We start from the raw sequence: 17,665 nt of genomic DNA, 5'->3' as shown, positions 1-17,665 counted from the left end.
GAGTGAGACCTCAAATCTTGCAGCTACTTTTACTGTATAGGTTCTTTACCTGATTGAACGAAGCAAGGGGCTACAGTCAGGGTTAAAAGTAAAACTGATGGAATCTACATCTCTGAAAATAAGGATGGGGAGCCCACCGCTCTCTTTTATAACAGCTTCCTTTGTAATATAAAATAAATAAGAGTTTTTTGTAATTATAAAAATCAGGTGTGGCAAGGCAAGAAGGAGCCTTGGCTGCTAAGCTGCGTTGGTACCAAAACTAGGTTTAGATGATGACGGAACAGGTATGTTTACAGACAATAGTACTGTTCTTAGGTACAGTAAGAACTCTGGAACTCATGACTTATCTTCCTCCCCCAATAAGCAATGATGAAATGGAAGAAGCCAGAGAATGGGGCTAGAATCCTTCCAGCAATGCCAACCCTAAACATGCTGAACTTTTCCAATTTGTGCAGAATATTACGCCATGGGTAGGAAAATAGGGGAATTGCCATTTGCCTACTATTTAAATCCAATCAACACAAACCACTGAAGAAGGGGAATTTCACCACCACACCCCACAAAGATGTTGTACCTGTGGATGTGTTGTAAGTAGTGAGGATCCTGAGACATAGGAAACCTTCTCATAATGTGACTGGATGATCCAATTGGAGCTGCCCAGTGCATATCCAGAACTGAGAGGAGAGACTTGCACTGCACCAAATAGCTCCTGTGGGAGAAAGGAAGAAGAAAACAATTGAATTCTGAATGAAGCTGTGCCAGAAAATAAATTTCCACATGTGCTATTCTTATAGTAGTCTTAGCTCACCGAGCTGATCTCCATGTTCAAAGGCAATACATCCATGGAAAACAAATGGGAAATAGCCAAGAACTAGAGAACACTTAGGAATTATTATCTGCTTCTGGTTTTCCCAGAAACTTTGATTAGATTGATGTAAGAACAGGATTTTGGACTTACAACTTCTTACATCTGTATCTAAAGCTGTTTTCTCTTTCTTTTTAAAAGTAATTCAATGTTTATATTTAAGACAATGATGTGGAAATTGTTTAAAAGGAACACAGAAACACAAAACACAAAATGTGAAAAGCATCAGCAAAAAATGATAATTAAAGTTCTTTTAAAAGACCGTACAAATAGAACATCTCTGGCTGGCATCCACACGGATACGTAACTGAGGAGGTTTGTATGGAACTGGTTCTCAGTTAAAACTGGAAGGTTTGGGCAAGGAGAAGGATGTTATGGATACGACAGCTTTTTATTTCATTCAGATTTTAATACAGTCAACAACGGACAACTGTCCTATGATAAAATGGATACAGAAGGAAAGAAGACAGTGCAGATTCCTCCCCGAGTCCTTTTTTTAGAGAAACTCACAATTTTCTGGGAATATCCCACCAGCTGAATCTTACTGAGTGCAGAGTTAACTTCCTGCATGTTGTAGCATCTTCTCCATGTTGCAACTTCAACAGCATCTTTCAGGGGTGCAGGAAGCATCCTGGATAGAAGCACATTGGATTAGGGCTTGCCAGCATAATAAAATTCTGGACTCATCTACTAAAATTCCAGAAAATTATATGACGAGGAGAAAAAAAAAGAATGGGCTGAAGAAGAGCACTTAATGAGCACCTTGATTCTCAACTTGTGCCAACTTACATCTAATAAAATAAAGTGAAAGCCTAGTCTTTGTTACCTTTCTAGCATGCTCTAGCATGTTTGAGGAATTAAAAGATTAGCCATTGTTTTCACTCCACTGCTGGCGTCTCAATGCCCTATAAAATGGAATAGCTTCCTCTCAGAGAGAACAAGATTATGGTTGATCCAAGGTCCACAGCTGAAGTGGACTGGCACTGCCAAACCCCATCCTCTGATAGTATAAACCTACAGTGATCTCACTGAAACCAATCCAGTTTCTGTATCCTTCATATCATAGAGAACTTTCAATCTTAATTAGCCCAAAGGTAATTTTTGAAATAAAATGGTCTGCTGCTGAATTATATTCCGGGCCATTTTTTTTTGTTTTTTATTTTTTAAGCTTCCTGGTTGGCCTTTTGGAAACAGGTGTTTATGACTGGCTATGTAAACAGATAGATCTGCTCTCTTTGACAGCTGTCTACCTCTGTGAAGATCTGACCTGGAAAGTTAACACAACCCAGGTGGCTAGAAAGGCCCAACAGAGGCTTCACTTTCTTAGGATCTTGCGGAAGAACAGGGTAGAACAACAGCTAATGACCCTCTTTTACCGGTCTACCATAGAGAGCGTCCTCTCGTATGGTATTGTGGTTTGGTATGCTGGTCTGACAGCCGCGGATAGGAAAGTATTACAGAGGGTAGTGAGCACAGCACAAGACATTGTGGGCTGTTCCCTGACACCACTGGATGACATCGCCAGGGCTCGTTGCCTTGGAAGAGTGAGGAAGATTCTCAGGGATGACTCACACCCTGGACGGTATCTCTTTACTCTCCTACCATCCGGTAGGAGATATAGGAATATAGCCAGCCGTACCAACAGGCTGAAAAATAGCTTTTATGCGTGGGCTGTTATGCTTTTAAATGGGACATAATCTTATGCAGAATTGACTTGGGAGGCCAGTGTGTGGTGTAGTTGGTTCACATAGTGTGGTGGGATGGAGGATTTGTTGTCACTGTGTGTTGGGGGGAGAGAGCACGGGGGGAGGCTCAGCTAATCTCAATGTACAGATGTTGTACTTTGACAATAAAGGTTTATTTATTCCACTCTCCAAAATCCTGAGCGGTCCACCAGGAAGACCGGTGATTTCTGCATTAACTAGCAGAAAACATCAGTCACACTTCGTAGGCATTTTACACAAAGAAACATCCCCCTGTTGGAGCTCTCAGTGCTTTCAACTGAGAACTCTTTCAACTATTTACAGTAATTTTCTAGGCAACTTGACTGGAATAGGGTTTGGTGCATTGCTTTCAGTCTTACTCAGACCACGCCAGGAAATAGTGCTGGGGGACTACAGCTCACTACCTTGATCAACAGCTTGTTCTAATCTGTCACCTTTGCTCTGCCACATTCACCTGCCAGATGGATCCTCTGGAGAAATAGAAAAGAGAGAACAGAGCAGCATGGCCTTCTGCAACTGGGACCCCTCCGACTTTTCTGAGCCTGTAAATCTTCCAATTCCTGCCACCAAATCTGTCTAGAAAGTAATGACATCCACCAGACACCTGGAGGGGAACCACAGTTCTGTGAATTTTGTTATTATGATGACTATTTTGCTCCCTGGAAAAGCTAGTGCTTAAAAGTACCAAGAAAGTGAGAGAAAAACATACAAGAAACAGCAAATGACAGCATTGTAGCACATAAAAAGAATGGTTATCTCCTGGGACATAAATCTCTTGCAATACTAGGAAACCAGGCAGGAATGCAGTGAAAGCTGCCAAAGAGTGAAAGAAGAATAGGGTCCTTATTTTGTATATTAAACAGATACTAAATCAAAAGCTCATTCCAGCTCATTTCCAATGATTAATGGAAATTGGTCAAGTTTTGCCGATTTGCTTATTTAAAAGAACTTAATTTATTGGGGAAGCTGTTGGGTCAATGACCTTCTTCCTATAATTTAAGGCACCAAAGGAAGCATTAATGATGGCGTCTGCCAAGATTGCCTATGCACGTAGTATGCAAACTGCCAATCCAATATATCCCAACAGAAAGCAAGGAACATTTTGTCCTCTTCTGAGGAATAACAGAAACTTAAGGAACAGAAAGAATTTTTCAACAGAAAAAAATACATCTAGCATTTTAAGCATAGCATCACAGATGTTTACTGAAACACGGTAGCTCCTAAATTAATCTGCTATTTACAAAGAAAACTGGATTATTTCTCTTCTGGAGATTTGAATGAAGCTCTTCACTGGGGTTACATAATTATAAATGCTGTGCTGATAACAAGAGACTTAGCCTCTTAATTCTTCCACTTCTAATTCCAGAGTACTTATTAATAAGTTAAAAATGGAGGTCACTGGGGGAATTCAAATGTTTATTTCCATCCATTTCCTTTATGGAACTTATTCTCGACTTTATGACTTTGAATAACACTGGTCCATAAGAGACCAGTCATCTGGTTTAATGAAGGAGAGAACTCTTTTTGAAGTGATTTTCTAAGTTATTCCTTTGCTGGAGCATTAAGTTTTAGACATCAAATCATCTCAAGAAATAGATAACATTGGATAATTGCATATTATTCAGTATTTAATAATTAAGAAAGACTTTGAAGAATTTGAAAGCAGGGTGACCAAGAAGAACCAACACTGGATGGAACCAACCGAGGAGCCAGCACTCGGTCTGATGAAAGCTGGTAAGTATGGAAATCGTGAATAAAGGCAAAAAGTATGGAAATTGTTGAATAATAGACTGTGCATGAGTACAACAAGATCCACAGACATTCTGAACAAATGGGGCTGTCTGGTGGCTTCTGTTCTTTGCGACCTTGGTGACATGCAGACAACAACACATACGTATACCTGCCCTTTGTGTTTGAATCAGTGTACACTTGAGGACTTTATGGCAGCCTAACAGAATGCAATTAATGTTGCTAGTTTCTGGGCAAAAACTGTTTAGTTTCTACATATTTTAATCTTGTATTTTATATTTTAAATTTTGTATAGCATGCCTTATTTTAATTGTCATGCTTCTGACATATCTGGTTAAGTGGAGCTTACAGATCAAGACCTTGGACACCACATTGAAGGTTGCAGTATTCTTTTCATGAAGAGAGTTGGTGTTTCACCAAAGGATTATAATATCATATAATAATATAATAAATATATATAATATAATAAATATAATATAATTATTGAACTGACTCTGGTATTCTAATTTCTCAATCCCTGTTAGATATTGATTAGAATTTCTCAATTTTAGGATTATCTGAGAATAGAAACATAAGAGTATCATTTAATATTGATGGGGACCAATATCTTCAGGCCAGAAGGAACAGAAGATTATACTAAGAATTCTGTCTGAGATACAGAAAGTCATTACATGTTGACATCCGGCTTTCTTTCTGTTGCTCTAATTCAGATCCCAAGGGCATCTCTTCTGGTTCTATCACCTGGAGCAGAGTTCCCCAACATTTCCAGGTTTGTGGACCAGTGGGGGGGGGGCGGGGAAAGAGCATGTTTCCGCATGAGTAGCCGGCAAGCACATGAGCGCAGCTCCATTTGCATGAGTGGCGTGCACATGCGCCTGCTGCTCACTTAAATGGAGCGTGCATGCACGCTTGCCCACTGCTTCAGCAAGTAAGGATGTGCACATGTGCACTTGCCGGCGGTTTCCATGGCCCAGTTGCAAATCCCTCATGACCCTCTAGTGGGCCAAGGCCCATAGGTTGGGGGCCTCTGACCTAGAGTCCCAAACAAGACTAGGCTTCTCTTACATGGAGATAACAATAGGAATAGCACTTAAGATTTACATACCACTTCACAGTGCTTTACTGCTCTCTCTGGGAGGTTTACAGAGTTAGGATATTATCCCGAACAATCTGGATTCTCATTTTACCGACTTCACAAGGATGGAAATCTGAGTCAACCTTTAGCTGATCAGGATGAAACTCCAGACCATGGGCAGAAGTAGGATGCAATACTGCATTCTAATCACTGCACCACCAGGACTCTTCTTGATGAATTTATTTTTCCACTGATATACTGTAATTCCTTGTATGAGGCTAATCAAGTGGTCAATCCTGCACTTACATAAGATCCCAACGTGTCCCCTTTGGCTTTCCAACAAATCTCTCCAACATTTATGGAGAATGTGCCATTATTGAAGAAGGGGAGTGAAAAGCATTACCTTATTATAATCCATTATGACACCATTTGATTTACAAAACCTCAATGGAGTTTGATGTTGTCAGCAGTTGGCTCACATTGCACAGAGTAATGGGGTGGAAACATAAACTCTTCCAGTGTACTTAGTATATTTTTCTACAAAGCATTTTTACAAGAACTCCAAAGCTTATAGCTTTACCCAATAAAGATAGTAATTCAATTGTATGCAACCATTTAGGACTGAAGCAGCTAAGCTGCAAACCATCTTGCAATAAAGCAACACTTTTGACGTTATGGAAGTCAGAAAGTGTGGGTATCATCAGCAGCCTAGCACAGTTACCACAACAAACTGAAAACAAAAAGAACAGTCATATTATTGTTGTATTTTATAGACAACACTGCCCTCAGGAAAGATGTTCTTGCATGGTCACAGACAGTAACACACAAGACTAAACCTATTGATGATTGCCATTGACGAAAACAGTTTTGAGAACAAGACTGCAGGGAAATCCCTGCTGATTTATGGGCACTGACATTGTTGAGTTCCCGAAGTCACTGGTGACATGTACTGGGTGCTCCATTCTCAGCAGAATGTTGAAGTCAATACAGGCCACATAGCACCATTAAGCAGCCCAGAGCCAACACAAGTTATGCAATAAAAGCTAAATATCAGCATTGTGTTGATCAATCCTAATTCAAGGACTAACAATTCAATTCTGAGACATTACACCAGCAGAAATCACAGATAAGGGAATTTAGTTAACAACGCCTTCAGTTGATTTACCTGGCTGAAGTAGTGGAAAGAGCTGTACGGTATACAAAAGGTGGGCTTCTGGTTTTAAGCCCTTGATTTTTCGAGGGGGAATGAGAAGGGAGGAGACTCTTTCTAAAGTCAGAATGCTGCTAATTCATATACAGTATATGTAAGTACCATTTAAAACCATCTCTGCCAAGTATATACAGTATAAGTACATTTTTTGAAGGAAAGATTTTTTTTTTAATTCAGAAAACAGCTTTCCTAAATAAATGCTAGAGGAGGCTTCTAAAGGAAGATATCTTTCAGCAGCCCAAATCCTAGCTACGTAGGGCTTTAGTTATCATTAGCCTTTTGAACAGCCTTTTGAAACTCATTAGGAATCAGTAAAACTGTTTTAACCTTCAGGCTACTTATAATCAATCCTAATTAAGGTAGTTTGTAACATCCTTGACCAGATAAATTTATGAAGATAACCATACACAGTAATCCAAACATGAAGAAACTAAGTAACCAAGGCATGACACAAATGACATTTCCAATTATAGAAATAGCTGGCGTGATAATAGATATCCTATGTTTAGAGAACGAGATGACGGATGTTGAGAATGAGATGATGGAAGATCATATTGTCTGTTGGTTGTGCCCTTTTTAGGCTGTGATGCCTTGATCTCAGTCCTGGATCATGACACACTTGGACTACTGCAATGTATTCTACATGGGGCTACCCCTGAAGAGCATTCTGAAGCTACAGTTGGCATAACTTGCAGCAGCACAGTCTTAGGGGCCCCTAGAGTGACCCATGTAACACCACTGTTATATGAACTGCACTGATTGCCAGTTTGCTTCCAGGTTCAAGGTGTTGGTTATTACCTTTAAAGCCTTTATGGCATGAATCCATTGGCCAGCCCCACTCTCTCCGGCAGAAGGGACATGCTCCAGGTCCCATTGACCAAGAAATTGCAACTGGTGGGGTCCAGGAGAGCAAAGGGCTCCCATCCTGAGGTGAGATCTCCCCCCAACTTCTTGGCTTTTTGAAAGGCCCAAAAACCTGGCTCTGCCAACTGGCTTGGAACCTCAATTGGAGTATCCATTTTGGAGGTCACCAGTAGATTAGGAGAAGATCCCACTCTAAATAGTCGATTTACTAATTCTTTTTATCCACTTTGTTGTCAAATTTAACATTTTAACTTTCAGTGCCTAATGTTTTAATCTTTCAAACTATGTAATTGTTTTATACTTTTATTTATGGCATTGTAAGCCACCCTGAATTCTTAGTGAGATGGGCAGCGTATAAATTTAATAAATAAATAAATATACTGCAGGAGACTTGCCTTCAGCACAAACCCAAATGAATCCCTTTCTGCAGAATTAGGGGCTCAACCCACCTATTGCCTTCTGACCTTCTGGAGGTTGGACCCAAAAATTCCAGCCTGAAAGGAACTCTGTAGACAATGGCCCCGAAGCAATCTGATAGCATATGAGGCATATCAGATTCTTCTAACCACAAGAGTAACCTGAAACCCTTTTTTGGTCCCAGCACATATTGGTTTTTGGCTGAAGCAACATTTGAGCTAGTTTTTTTTTAATCCTTGCCTTTGCTAGATCCTCAGGCAACACAGTAACACCTTGTTTTACTCTAGATCTGCAGTGTCGCTGCCCATATTCTGATCATGTCACCCGCACTGCTAGAATCTGATCCCTTGCCTCAGTCACCTCAAACTGAAATACCCTCCTATAGCCTGGCAGTTTTCTTTGCTGGTGCTCTGTCTTGGGAAATCTTTCTCCAGATTCGCTTGCCTGGTGATGGCCAAACCCATGAGGGCTGAGGGTAGAATAAGGAAATGAACTATACTCTTAGAGACAACTTTCAAAAGGATAAGGAAGAGGAAGATGGGAAAGTGGCAGAGTGAACTTACCGTTGCACATCCTTATTTTTCCACAAGGAGGCAGACTGAGCCTTTGGCACTCGCTCTATAAAGTTGACCAATTCCTCCATAAGAAGCCTGAAAACAGAAAAGGGCAGCTGAAGGCCTCAAAATGAAAACACAGCAGGTTGAACTGAGACACTAAAATAAGTTTCTGGGGATTTTCCAAACAGCTGAATCATGCATGGTTTGATTTCTAAAACTGGACCAATTCTTTATGTTTGATTGCTTCTCCAAATGAAGCATTCTTAATAGAGTGGATGGATATTTAGCCTAATTGATCACTGAACGCAAGGCAGCTGGATGATACTGCTGCAACAAAGGCAAATATGATTTTAGACTGTGTGACAATATTAATTTAGTTAAAATAATTACAAGTTATCTCCCCAGGTAAATTTTGACTAGTATTCCACTTCAGGTTTTCATAGCAGCTACATTGTGGTTTGTTTCATTAAGCTTTACTGCCATCACCCTGGCACATTGGTCACAGAATTCATCTGTTGTAGAAAAGGGAGCAGAGGCTGCCAGGAATAGGAGATCTCAGATGACCATTGCAGGGTCAGAGTCTAAGTCTTTACCTGTTTCCTCCATTGATTAAATTAAGTGGAACTATTCCCATGGAACCACTGATGGATGCCAATGTTGATCTGAATGTCAAATCACTACCCAACCATCGACATTGTGACAGTACCAGTAAATTGGCCAATACAAAGTCCAGATGTGAAAAATGATCCTATCCTGAAATACTCTCTTCAAAGAGATGAACTGGTGAGAGTACCACCTAGGCATCAGTATTACTTATTTTTTTAATATCAAGTTTTTGTCCATTGTAGCATGGTTTTTGCACTATCCATTCAACTTTATAATTCTATAACGTTAGTCTTTATTTTGTCACATCCCAAATTCAAGTTTAGAATCAGAAAATTGTTGATCACTTTTTCTGAATCCTAGAAGTGACACAGAATATAGGCAGCACCTGTTTTTTCTTCTCGAGTCAACTAATTGCTTCATTTGCTTACAGATCATATGTGCATCTGACCAGCACATATTCATCTTGATACATGCAAAATCCAATAATAATAACAATAATAAAAGTTTATAATTTACTATTGAAAATAAATATCTCAGCTATTGTTCTTTGAGCTAAGAGAAGCAGTTACTCACTGAATCACGTGCCAGAAAGTGCAAAGTAGGGTGGGACATAGACAAAAACAAATTTTAATTTCTATGTAAATATACTTGAAATTGTGATACTTAAAAAGTTCTATTTTCCATATTTTAATTTATTCCCATATACAATTTGCCAGCAAATTTTGAAGAAGCTCAGGGTCACCCACAATTCTGAGTGTCACATCTGCACTTCTTATAAAGATAATATTGAGTTAGGTAATATCCTAACTCAATTAGAACCCAAAGTAAACAAGAAAGCATTTAGTAACCGCTCTAAAGCCCTTAATGATGGGTCCATTCTTGCAAAATCACAAGGGATAACATTTCTACATTATTCTGCTTATGTCTGACTTCATTTAGCGTCCTTTCTCTAGTTTTAGATGTAGAGTTAAAAGGTGGGTGGTTTCAAAAGATGCCCAAAGTGGTGAAACACATGGAAAATAAATCCTTTGCGGAAAGGCTGAAAGACATTAGAATACTGAATATGCAGAAACAAAATATCAGATTGGAAATATGATATGGATCAAATATGTAGAAGGCAGACTTCACAGGGCCGGACTAGCTTGAACAATTAAATCAGAAGATAACAAAAGGCAGATTTTGGATAAACATTAAGTTAAATAATCTGATGACAAAATACATTACCAAAGAAAAAAATAAAAAGGAACCAGATAAATATTCCCCCATTCTACCAGTATGGGGAGACTGAGCCTATGGATTTCCTATAAAGAATGGGACTCTAAGGCTTATAAGCCCCTCTCCAGATGTAACATTTTATGATTCAAGCTCGGTGAGAGCTAGGCAGCCCTCCCTCTTGGACCCGGTAATAATCTTTAACAACCTGCAAAATTTAGGGACTGTTAGAGATTCCTTTTGGTTCCTTTTTCATTACAGGGCTAGGGCTCTAATCTTCATGGCTACCTTTCTTCAGTACTACAATGCTCATATAACTTTGCCAAATGTACAAGTCTGAGTAGATTTTCAACATTTGAGAAACAAAGACTTAAACCTGTGCACATGCTTAGAGTTTCAAAGACTTCTTTGGCTTACTTTTAACCAGTGGTGGGATTCAAATATGTGAACAACCTGTTCTCTGTATGGATGCTGCTTCCGGAAGTCCATTCTGGGCCTGGGCAATAAATAATTACCTACCGGTTATGCCGAAGTGGTGCAAACTGGCTGAATCCCACCACTGCTTTTAACCCAGTTAAATGTTCCTCAGGTTCATGAGAAGCAATGTTTTTTTTATGCTGTCTGTTACCCCTTCTCTTCCCCTTTGCCACTTCGTTCAGCAGTGGAATGAAAAGGGATTTGATAACACTGCCTTAAGTAGATTTTCCTTACCTGCCAATCTGCACTGTTGGCTCGGTAGCATACACAGTTCCAGTGAACCCAGTGTGTTCTGTGATGTAGGGCAAGGCCATCATGCAGTGGTAATTGGAGATCAGGATCACATCCACTGTAGACAGGTCAATCAGTTCCATCTGAAAATATGACCCAGAAATATTTTATTTATTTATTTATTTATTTATTTATTCGGTTTATATACCGCCCTATTCCCAAAGGACTCAGGGCGGTTTACAAGGCAAAATTTAAAAACAATCCAATATAAAATTAAAATAAATTAAATTAAGTCTAACCACAAAAATTAAATCACAATTTAATACACACCGCCACCCCCAAGCAATACTTGGATTAATGAAATCTTGCCCACCATTCATCTGAGAGTTCTAATATGGACAGAACACGCCTTTAGATTATTGTTAGTTCCTATTTTATATAACAATAATGAAGAATTATCTGGTTCTTTACCTTAATTTTATTTTATTTTATCTTATAGCTCAGATCTCCAATATGGTGCTTGAGGAGCCAGTGAGCTTTCATACTGTCCAATAGGTTCCTGACCCCACTTGACATTTTCATTAAAAAAAAAAAAATTTAAAACAGGAACTTGGCATCTTACAAAACAAACTGCCAGTCTGAGTATTCTTTTTATTTCTACGAATGCCTTGCAGACATCAAGAGTTCTCCTCCTTTTAGAAAATAAATCACTCTCCACCAACCCAATCTTAGGGAAGGCTGTAGGTCTACATTTTGAATGGAAGAAAGACCTTCTGCCCAGAAAAAAAAAGAAATGTAGGAAGGAATAAATACATAGCATCTTGCTGGAAGGGAGATTAGGAAAAATTGCAGTTCCAATTTAGGGAGTTATGGCTTTGTAACGCACACAGCCAGCATTATATGAATAGGTAAACGTCCCTTCCAGCAGCTATTTTGCAAGAACGTTTCACACCATGTGACCCCAATTCCAAATTTGCCTATTAGTTCAAAAGGGTAGACAACCCCTGATATACATTTTTTTTGTGCTGCCCAGTAACTGGATTTTTGAGTGGCTTACAACAATACAACAAAGGACAATAATATATCTATAATTAATAAAAGGAAAAAAAGTTATTTTCTTATAAAAACCGAATACTTACAAATGAAACACTGCATTACTAAAGTCAGGTAGAAAATTCGGTTCCATGGAACTAAAAAGCCTACATGTACAAATGTGTACAAAAGTACACATATGTGTTGCCATTTGAAAGATAAAGAAGGCATCAAATTGGTGTCTCTTTAATGTCAATTTTTTAACTGATGGTGGCACCAACTGAAATACTCTGAAGAAATTACAGCTTCTGTGTGTTATAGGTGAAATTATTGACTTTCTGAATAATAATATGCTGTATAAAAAGTATCCAGCCTACCTATTGTTTAATTTTGTTAGCAGAAATTCTAATAGAATGGATAATCCATTCTCCATAAAGTTGCGAAGTTGAATACTTGTCGTCTCTGAGACCTTTGAATAGCATGCATGAATGCCCAGGGCAGAACAAAGTAGTTTTAATTTAAAATTATATGATAATTTATTTAAATATGGCACATGTTCACTTCATTAACTATAGCAAATACAGATAACTTCATGTACTTAGTAATTTCCAGATTTGTATGTGTAACTGTATATATGTGCATAAACATACAATGCACACACGCACACAGAGGCATATACAGTCAGACACTTCTGAAGAATGGTGGTAATTTAGAGTCCATTCAAGTTTGATCTCAAAGTCTTAGACTTAGCCAACTTCAGAGGTTGCACTCACATTAGAACTGGTCAGTGCTTTGTATTCAGGGGGAAAAAGGTGTTCTGGAGGGCATGGGGTGGGTGGGTGATAATGTAGGACCTCTCAGCAACTGCTGAAACCAAACACCTCTAAGGTGAGTCTATTCAAGGAGTTCCTAACAGGTAGAGTAGGAATCCCCAAGCCACATGGTCAAAAAAAGGCAGTGCCCTTCCATTTGCTGGATTGTAACTATAAAAAATAATTCCATATTGAAGGAAAAGTAGAAAATTCTCAGAAAATGAAGATGCAGCTGAAAGGCTGAACTTCAGGCTCTAGTTATGTTCTCTTGTCTACAGCATCTGAAATTATTTCTTGTCTTCTTGTTGCTAGCTCTAAAGTCTGTCCAGTTTCAGGGTTGGAAATGAGTTTAATCGTTTTCAGACTATTCTGCGAGTACAGGAATAGAATCAGATAAAATGGATTTGCAAGGCTGAAGAAAAAGATTTTGCTTCCTGTAATAAGAAATATTTACAGGTAAGGCTAAGACATCGGTGGACTCAATCTGGAAAATTTACCAGAAGCTTCACCTCTAACTCAGTTATTATGGAGCAACTAACAACATTCAATAATCATCAAGCAGAAAAATTATCCATACACAAATCTAAACTTATTGATTTGAAGATAATGGTAGAGAAATCAATCAAATTGGCTGTTTAAAAATCAAATGTCTCCTAATAACTAATTACTGACCTGGGGAGGGGTCCTTTTTATGTTGAGATTAAAATTGCACCCATGGATAATATTAAAATACAGTGCAGAATCATGACTAGAATTGGAAAGATGTGCTAAAACAGGTATTAGAAAAGTTTTTCACAGAGAGCAGTTGTTTGGTTCCCTTTAACTTAATGAGCTTGTGAAATCTGCCACTATAATAAAGTAATGGACACAAGTTTTAGCCTTGGGGAAAATATTTAAATGCCATAATATGTCAATACTTACAAAGACTAGAACTGTGCAAGCCATAATATTCCCTGTGATATTCTATGCAAGCAAAAGTTTGACATTAAAGAAGCAGGATAGGAAAATGCTTTTGAACTTTGGTGTTGGAGAAGACTCTTGAGAATGCCATGGACAACCAAAAAAACCAACTAATGGATCATCGGAAAAAATCAATCCAGGTTTCTCACTCGAGGCAGAAATAACCAGGTTCAAATTATTCTATTTCAGATTCTTTATGCAAAGACACAACTTTCCGGAAAAAGTTCTAATGCTTGTAAAGGTGGATGAAGAGAACAGCAGAACCAGAAGCAAGATGGATGGGCTCACACTGGCAATGAGTGCATAACAGGGGGACTTGAAATAAAGGTTAGGGATAGATTGTCACAGAGAAAATCAATCTATGTGGTCACTAGGAATTGAAGATGACTTGATGGCAAATAATCAATCAAACAATCAATCAAAAGGAAGGTCAAACAAGTTCATGAATGAATAGGCTTATTCCAATGGTTTTAGCTTATTAATTCAAAGGAATCTTCATATGCAGAATCACTGTTTTAGAAGTGGGACAAACAGTAACAATAATAATAATTTATTAAATCTATATGCCTCCTGGTGACTCTGGGCAGCTTACAATTGTTAAATACCCACCTTCTTTCCCACTTATGAATTTATATAAAACATCCAGCAAGTTGCTAGGTGAAGATAAGCAGACTTTAGCCTGATCCATCAAAGCAGCCTCAACAGTATTAATCAATGGGGTACAGAGTTTCTCCAACCTGGAGTCAGTTGTCACAATGTCACACTCCAAAAGTAATGGGTGAGGCTGGGACAAAAATTAACTTTGTTTTTATTTCATTTACATTTTAATTTAATTAAAATAAATCTATATTGCTAAATAAATTTAATAAAAATAAACCAGATTACTCTCCAGATATCTTCTAATAATTTAAGATTGTTACAAACTACAGTTTTGGTAATAGCTTCCAGAGGTTTCTGAAGGCTATACTCACATCTTTTTAAGAGCTTCAATTTGTCATTGGGCTTTCTGATTGTATAAGGTGGGAAGATTGACAAATAGAACAGACTGATACCAATTTATATTTAAGGGTGGGTTGGGTTGAAAAAGTTCATCAGAACTAAATCAACTTCATTTTTCAGAACTTCCATCTGACACAGAGGTATCTCTTCTATTTGGTAATCTCATACAAAGCGACACAAATATCCTTAGGGTATCCATTGAGTGGGATTCTGATTAAGATGCTCACTATCTTGCAGATTTTAACTCCTCCTTTCCTGGATATCCTGTGTAACCTTGATGGCCAGAAGAAGACATTAGCCAGAAATAAACAGAGGCCCATGAATTGCTCTATATCAGTTAAGAGAAGAAGCATTATACATATTGTTAACTATTACACTTTGAAAGAAAATAATGGGGGAGAACAATCAAAAACAATTTTCATATCTATATACATTTATATCTATATATACATATAGACCCAGTATATTACTGCTTTTGGAGGCAAGCAACATTATGCAAAGTGCAATAAAAGAAATGTCAATTAAGGGAAAGAAATTAACAATACAATCTTAGGTGCATCTACTAAGAGCAAGTATTACTGATTTCAGTGGGACTCACGCATAACTAATGAGGATATAATTACAGCCTAAACATATGAATTTATCCTATGTTAAAAGAACCACTAGGGTGTTAAATCATGGCAGGAGTTCTCTAAGGTCTTAGGTAGGAAAAATAGTTCCCTTAAAAAAAACCACCTGATGAAAAGTGAATACCAGAAATTGAACCAGGGAACTTTTGCAGAGAAAAGCAGGCATTTCTTTCTTTGACCTCTAGCTGTTGGCTACTGGTTGGGTAGAGGAAAACAACCATTTCAGCCTGAATTCCAAAACTGAACTTTATAGTACAGATTTGATCAGTTCTAATAAGAGAAACAAAACTGGTCTATCTCATAGAGCTGCTGAAAGACATTCCAGTATGGGATCTGTGAACTCTTTTAAAAACATGTTGGGATGTATTATTATATTATATTATTGTATTGTATTGTATTGTATTGTATTGTATTGTATTGTATTGTATTGTATTGTATTGTATTGTATTGTATTGTATTGCATTATACAGTTTGGCGGGTCGAATCCCAAGTGCCGCGTAACAAAGTGAGCACCTGTTACTCGTCCCAGCTTCTGCCAACCTAGCAGTTCGAAAGCATGTAAAAATGCAAGTAGAAAAATAGGGACCACTACGGTGGGAAGGTAACAGCGTTCCTTGCGCCTTTGGCGTCTAGTCATGCCGGCCACATGACCACAGAGACGTCCTCGGACAAGCGCTGGCTCTTCAGCTTTGAAACGGAGATGAGCACCGGCCCCTAGAGTCGGAAACGACTAGCACGCATGTGCGGGGGAACCTTTACCTTTACTATATTTTATATTGGTATGAGCAGATCCATAAGCTGGCTTTGGGGTGAAAAAGAAGCAGAGTTAAGGTTTGGGACTGATTCCCTACTGAAACAGGAGCAACAAGTAATTTGACAAAAGCCCTAAATCAGGGTTTTCCAACCTTGGCAACTTTTAAGACACATGGATTTCCCAGAATTTCCCAGCCAATCATGCTGTCTGGGGAATTCTGGGAATTGAGGTCCACATGTCATGAAAGCCGCCAAACGTGGGAAATCCTGTCCTAAATGATTGAGAAAAAAATGTAGCATTGCAGTAAGAGCTTATGATGTATTCTTCTAGGAATATTTTCTCTCATGTAAGGTAGATGTTCTGGACTGCTCCTAACTCACAGATGCCACTTTGCCATGAATATAGAACTAGTAAGCAATCAGATTTCTCTGGGATTATACTACAGTTCTGGCCAGATACCAATTCTTAACTACCAAAGAACTAAGAGAAACATTTTGAATTGTGTCCAATAAGGAGACTCACCTCTGGCAAACAAAACTCAGGAACAGAGTCCACAAAGACACGGCCAGAACAGTCTTTCAGCTCCTAGGAAATGGGGTAGAAAGAAAATAGAAATTTAACTATAAGCAAACAGATCATGATGACATTCAACACTGTGTTAACAGACAGCGTTATAATATTTTAGAAGAAAATTACAAAATAATTAACCAGTTTGTCAGATGAGGTAAATATATCCTAGGGACCTAGGAGATGCCATTCCACTGGGCAAGTACCAATCCAAACATTCTTCCTTAACCTGGCATTAGAGCTGAACAACACTGGACATCAGCAAAGGCTTACAAGTCAACATATGGTCCATTTTTAACCAAGGATTCTGTCTGGGCACAGTTGAAAATTACCTGTCTCCTTTTGCTTTGTTGTATTTTTATTTCTTGACTTTAGATTCTTTGCTTTCTCTACTAACTGAAGCCCCACTTTTCATTCACTTGGCTTTTAAAACTTGTGCTTTTAATTCCTTAGCAAAGTATGACCACATAAATATTCTATGCTTTCAGGTCAATTCAAGCAGTCTGTGCCCCTTTCCTTAACATCTGGATCAGTAACTGAGGCACATGCAAATAAGCTTGAGATGAAATAATGGCCAAAAATGGAAAATTATACTAATTTTACCTCTGTGCACATAGAGAAAAGTTGTGATATGTCTCTGTATAATTCTAAAGAGAAGGGGATTTTTTGAGGATGGATCTCCATCTATGAAATCACAGCTATCCCAGACACAACATACTATCCTGCTCTTTCAAATATCTAGCATTAGGATTTGGATTCAGTTCTCAACAATTTTGCCAAGTTATACACATCAGCAATTATATATGACAGAAAGCCTTTAACCCTATCAAAAGAATTTAGAAGGTGAATAATGGGTAAGCAAGGGGAATTTCAATGCTCCAATGAACATTGGATTTAAAACAACTGAATGCCAAATGCAGCAAAG

General features: G+C 38.3%; 1 protein-coding gene and 1 long non-coding RNA gene across 2 annotated transcripts in view; both read right to left on the bottom strand.

Moving 5' to 3' along the window:
• Positions 1-17,665, bottom strand: part of LOC308672582 — a 171,002-nt gene that overhangs the window by 132,210 nt on the left and 21,127 nt on the right. The window lies entirely within an intron of this gene.
• The window catches only part of INTS9 (integrator complex subunit 9), a 77,306-nt gene that overhangs the window by 41,988 nt on the left and 17,653 nt on the right, over positions 1-17,665 (bottom strand). The window contains exons 4-8 of the mRNA XM_081335530.1: positions 16,696-16,758; positions 10,991-11,130; positions 8,468-8,554; positions 1,376-1,496; positions 575-709 (exon numbers count right to left, since the gene is read on the bottom strand). Coding sequence (XP_081191656.1) covers positions 575-709; positions 1,376-1,496; positions 8,468-8,554; positions 10,991-11,130; positions 16,696-16,758 — 546 coding nt within the window. The remainder of the gene's footprint in view (positions 1-574; positions 710-1,375; positions 1,497-8,467; positions 8,555-10,990; positions 11,131-16,695; positions 16,759-17,665) is intronic.

The sequence above is a fragment of the Vipera berus genome (assembly GCF_964194415.1).
Source record: "Vipera berus genome assembly, chromosome: 1".
Taxonomy (NCBI): Eukaryota; Metazoa; Chordata; class Lepidosauria; order Squamata; family Viperidae; genus Vipera; species Vipera berus.
Note: the sequence above shows the minus strand (reverse complement) of the source record. Positions and strands in the feature narration are given on the sequence as shown.